The 4,413-nt window shown below is 42.4% G+C and overlaps 1 protein-coding gene across 1 annotated transcript in view; it reads left to right on the forward strand.

Moving 5' to 3' along the window:
* sgms1a (sphingomyelin synthase 1a) overlaps nt 1-4,413 on the forward strand; it is a 21,946-nt gene that overhangs the window by 11,160 nt on the left and 6,373 nt on the right. The window contains exons 2-3 of the mRNA XM_032541501.1: nt 2,523-3,399; nt 3,509-3,626. Coding sequence (XP_032397392.1) covers nt 2,789-3,399; nt 3,509-3,626 — 729 coding nt within the window. The 5' untranslated portion in view covers nt 2,523-2,788. The remainder of the gene's footprint in view (nt 1-2,522; nt 3,400-3,508; nt 3,627-4,413) is intronic.

Here is a 4,413-nt window from a genome sequence, read left to right on the forward strand (position 1 = left end):
GTCTGTCTGTCTGTCTGTCTGTCTGTCTGTCTTGGTGGTTGGATAAACAAAAGCCACTTCCTTTAACACCTTAAACATTCTCAAATGAAGTAGGTCTACATCAAGTAAACATGACAATAGAAACCTCCCTGTTCACACTATTGCTGAAAATAATCCTGCGTTGTCTTTCTCTTGCGTTGTCATATTTACTAAAGTTCTGAAGAGAACCAAAAAGCTTTCATGGTCAAAATGTTTAGGGAGCAGGCCTACTTCTTGTATCAAAATCTGAAGCATTTCCAGCATTTCTGCCCTCAAAGAATATTGTCCTGAATATTTCCATCTGTTTTGCAACTAGCAGAAACATTTTTAGCAATGCCTGCTACGTGCCCATAGGTGTTGGTTATCCTCGGCACACACAAATTTGCTTGGGAGTAGTATGTATTACAACCTTTTGTTCCTGCAGGGTCAAGCGACAGACAATGAAAAGTAATCCAGTGCATACATATTTTCTACAGCATATTTCCACTACCAAAAGGCATATTCTCATGCACTTTTAGCATATAAACTACAATTTGTATATTATTTTTAATCCTCATATTCAGAATTCTGGGAGACAACTGTATTCAGTCTCAGACGTGGGTACATACAGGTTAGTTTATTAGCTTCAGGATTAGTTTGTTTTTCCCTTTTTTTTGAATGAGATTATTTCTTCACTGAGCATGCTGTAAGCTGATTCATAGACCAAAGGTCTTCAGCATACAGCTGACGCAGTGGCAGCTAATCTCTGATGTGTCTCATATACTTTTAACAGACTGATGCAAGCGCTCTTTGTCTCTGTTTCTTTTATTTCCACTCAATACTGCTCTCCTTTGCGCTCTTCACACTATATAAAGGTACACAGCTGGGTTGTCACGTAGCTAAACTGTTGCAATGAGGACTCTCCTGCTGTTTTGTTTGCATGATGCTGTCTATATGTTTATTTTCCCACTTGCTTTTTAGTGTTTGTATGTTACGTTAGAATCATGGGGTTATTAGGTCAATTTGTCATCCAGACCTCAGCAGAAATAAATCGGACGCCAGGTGTTAAGATAAACCAGTTTATAGCTCATTTATTTGGCACTGTTTTGCTGGCCTAAATGAACAGGCCTCTCAGCTGAGGTGAGATGAGGTACTGATGTACAGTTTGTTGTCGTGCCAACCAGCCAGCCTGCCTGTGTATTTAGCTGCCAGTGGCTGTAGCTGAGCTGACTGTGCTGGGGCCTGACTGCTGGCTGGTTGCCCTCTCTACCGGGGTGGGGCTGTCACAGTGCTCAGCGCTGACCTTCACTCTGATTTATAAGTTCCTTCTTGTAGTCCGGTTCTCTTCCCATCCTCCCTCTTTCCTGGTATCCATGCAGTAGATCAGGACTTGCTTCCAGCTGTAACTCACACTCCGCTGAACACTAGCAGGGCCACCCAGTCGTCCCCCCCCCTCCCCCTGACATCGCGGTCTATAAACAAACACATGATATGCAGCAGATGTGAGTTCGTCTCCTTGTTAATTCTAAACCTTGGCTGTTGACTGAACCCTGAATGCGAAACACAGTGACCTGTTTTTGTCTTGAGAGACAAACAGGTTAAGTAACCTGAGTTACATGGTTAATGGACTTGGTTACTCCATCAAACTGTAGAAACAATATGTACCGTTGTTTGGCCCGGTGTTCTTGCTCATCAGACGACAAAGGACTAATCACTGTCTTAGTCTTTTATTGTCCCATCCATTACTTGCTCTTGTTCTCAGTTCACCTTGGTTCTGCTAACACACTGTTGTCTAATACAAGTGGATTTTGTAGTTCCAAAGTACCACTGCATGCAGGTCTGCTGATCGATTTGAGTAAAGGTAAAAGCTGTAGAATGATGTGAACAACAATTAATTATTTCATGTCTGTGAAATGGAGTTTTTAGTCCCCGACACACCAGGGAGGTGAGCGTCCTTCGCCCATACTTGTGCAGTGTGTCCAATGTGCCACCCGTTGGCCTTTTTCAGGCCGATTCAACATGTTGACTCAGCGCAGCCATGTCCATAATAGGGCAAATGTACAACGAGATACATAATTACTTGTGTAGGTACTGTATATTTATTTCAACATAAAAATGTATTTAAAATATCTACATGCCTACACATTACAACACAATACAAAATAAACAAATAGAATATTGTCCCAGATTGTAAAAACCTAATTTAAAATTGTAGACTTCTCTTACTCTCTCCCTCTGCACCATGGTTGGTGCTAGACTATAGACTATATAGAGTCACCTGGCAAACAAGCTATCTAACTAGCTGGGCGAATGGCAACTAAAAGAATAAAATGTGACAACTTAATGTCTTATTCACACACTCTCGCCACGGTGTAGGGAAGCACATTGCTATCGCCACATGAATGACAACTTTGTTTGGCTCAATTTATGTAACCAGTATAGCATGAAAACACAGGTGGAGCAAGTAGCAAGCTAGCTAACTAGCCAGCACTCCATATTCACAGAAATGTATTTTTCCTTAACAGGGGTGCAGTGTGTCGGGAAGAGCTGATGAAGTGAAGAACGCCACACAAGGCCACTGCTTCACCTACTATCTATTGGCCCTCACACAGAGTGACCCTGCTGCCCCACATCACTTGAAGAGGAGGCTTGGCTCCCTCTGGGTGCAAGAAACACCATGTGCCAAAACTGGAGAGGACTTACCACTGTCCCATAGACCGTCAAACCTCTTGTGAACCTTTCCCTCTAGTCTGAGGACCCTCCTAATTCTCCACACTGCCCACTGGCCAAGATGAAGAAGGTGGCAGTATGGTCAGCAGAGGATGTCTCTGACTGGCTCAGCAAAGAGGGGATGCTGGAGTACATGGATGCCCTGCGTCAGATGGACGGCCCTGCTCTGCTCAACCTCAACAAGGCAGATTTCCAGATGCCTCCCCTCTCGCTGGTGTCGTCTGATTGCGGGCAGCAGCTGTTGGACCGACTGGAGACGTTGCGGATAGAGACTCATATTGAGGATCACAAAAACGGGCATGCAAACGGGCATGCTGGTGGGCTACCTAACGGAACTAGCAAGCCTCAGAGGAATGGCACATTGGGGATGAAGGACAGGAGAGAGATGGTCAAAATCTCCATTCCTTCAATAGAAACTACGCGCGCCTCTTTCCCTGCAGAGTGGGGAAAGACGGGCATAGCATTTGTCTATGCGATTGTGTGCTTTGTTACCACCACTGTTGTCATTTCAGTGGTCCATGAAAGAGTACCGCCAAAGGAGCACACCCCACCACTGCCTGATAAATTCTTCGACCTGTTTGACAGGGTGGAGTGGGCCTTCTCCATCTGTGAGATTAACGGCATGCTGCTGGTGGGACTCTGGCTGATACAGTGGATTCTACTCAAGCACAAGTACAGTCTGGTTTCGTCAGCATAATACTTTTACTATATATTGTTTTTAGTTGGAATCTGATTTGCAACTAAATGAACATGCCATTTATTTTCTTGTGTTTTTTTCCAGGTCCATTATAGGCAGACGATTCTTTTTTATTGTGGGCACTCTCTATCTGTACCGGTGTATTACAATGTACATCACCACTCTGCCTGTTCCTGGGATGCACTTCAAATGCTCTCCAAAGGTAATCAAGACACACTTATATTTCTCTCACCATTGTAGGTTTGTTGAGCATGAAAGGCTTATTTCTTACTTAACTGCTTTTGGCACAAATGTGCTGAATGTAAAAATTCTGAAAACAAAATGAAATCTCTTTTGTAAGTTGAAAGCCTCGGAGTGCTCTCCATTGAACACTGATTGTAAGACGTGTGCTTGTTCATTATTCTGTGAGTAAGAGGAGATTTGCTTCACTTCTTTGTAGTTCCTGTTATCGTAATATTGCAAATGCTCTACCAGGAAAGCATTTTCAGTTCCTTTTACTTAAAGCCAATGTGTGCATCGTTTCTGTTTTTTTAACTGACATCTTTGAAATGGGAAAAAAATACAATCCTGGTGAGAATAGATTATACTATAGAGGCAGTCTCTCTTTTCTCTATGCATCTCATAGCTCGTAAAACATTTGCATGCTTATGGTATTGATGAGTTTTCTTCATGCACGTGCTTCTGGAACACAAAATACCAGCAATATTGGTACACACTGATCAAAACATGTCCTGCACCCTTCCACCACTCTCATCCTTTAGTACTGTATTTACTGTAAATACAACTTTTACATAGCACTATCTGCTACTTTTTATTTTAAAACTTATTTCTGATATTTTAGAGAAAATATTGGCTGAAAAAATCTTTATTACTCTACTAAAGGTGTATGCCAGATTCCTATGCAATGACATTATCTCTGCCGAGTGAGGGAAATTGATGTGTTGTTAAAAAAGGTGCAGGACAAATTGTAAATTATCTATAAAATTACC

This window comes from Etheostoma spectabile, chromosome 17, assembly GCF_008692095.1.
Source record: "Etheostoma spectabile isolate EspeVRDwgs_2016 chromosome 17, UIUC_Espe_1.0, whole genome shotgun sequence".
NCBI lineage: Eukaryota > Metazoa > Chordata > Actinopteri > Perciformes > Percidae > Etheostoma > Etheostoma spectabile.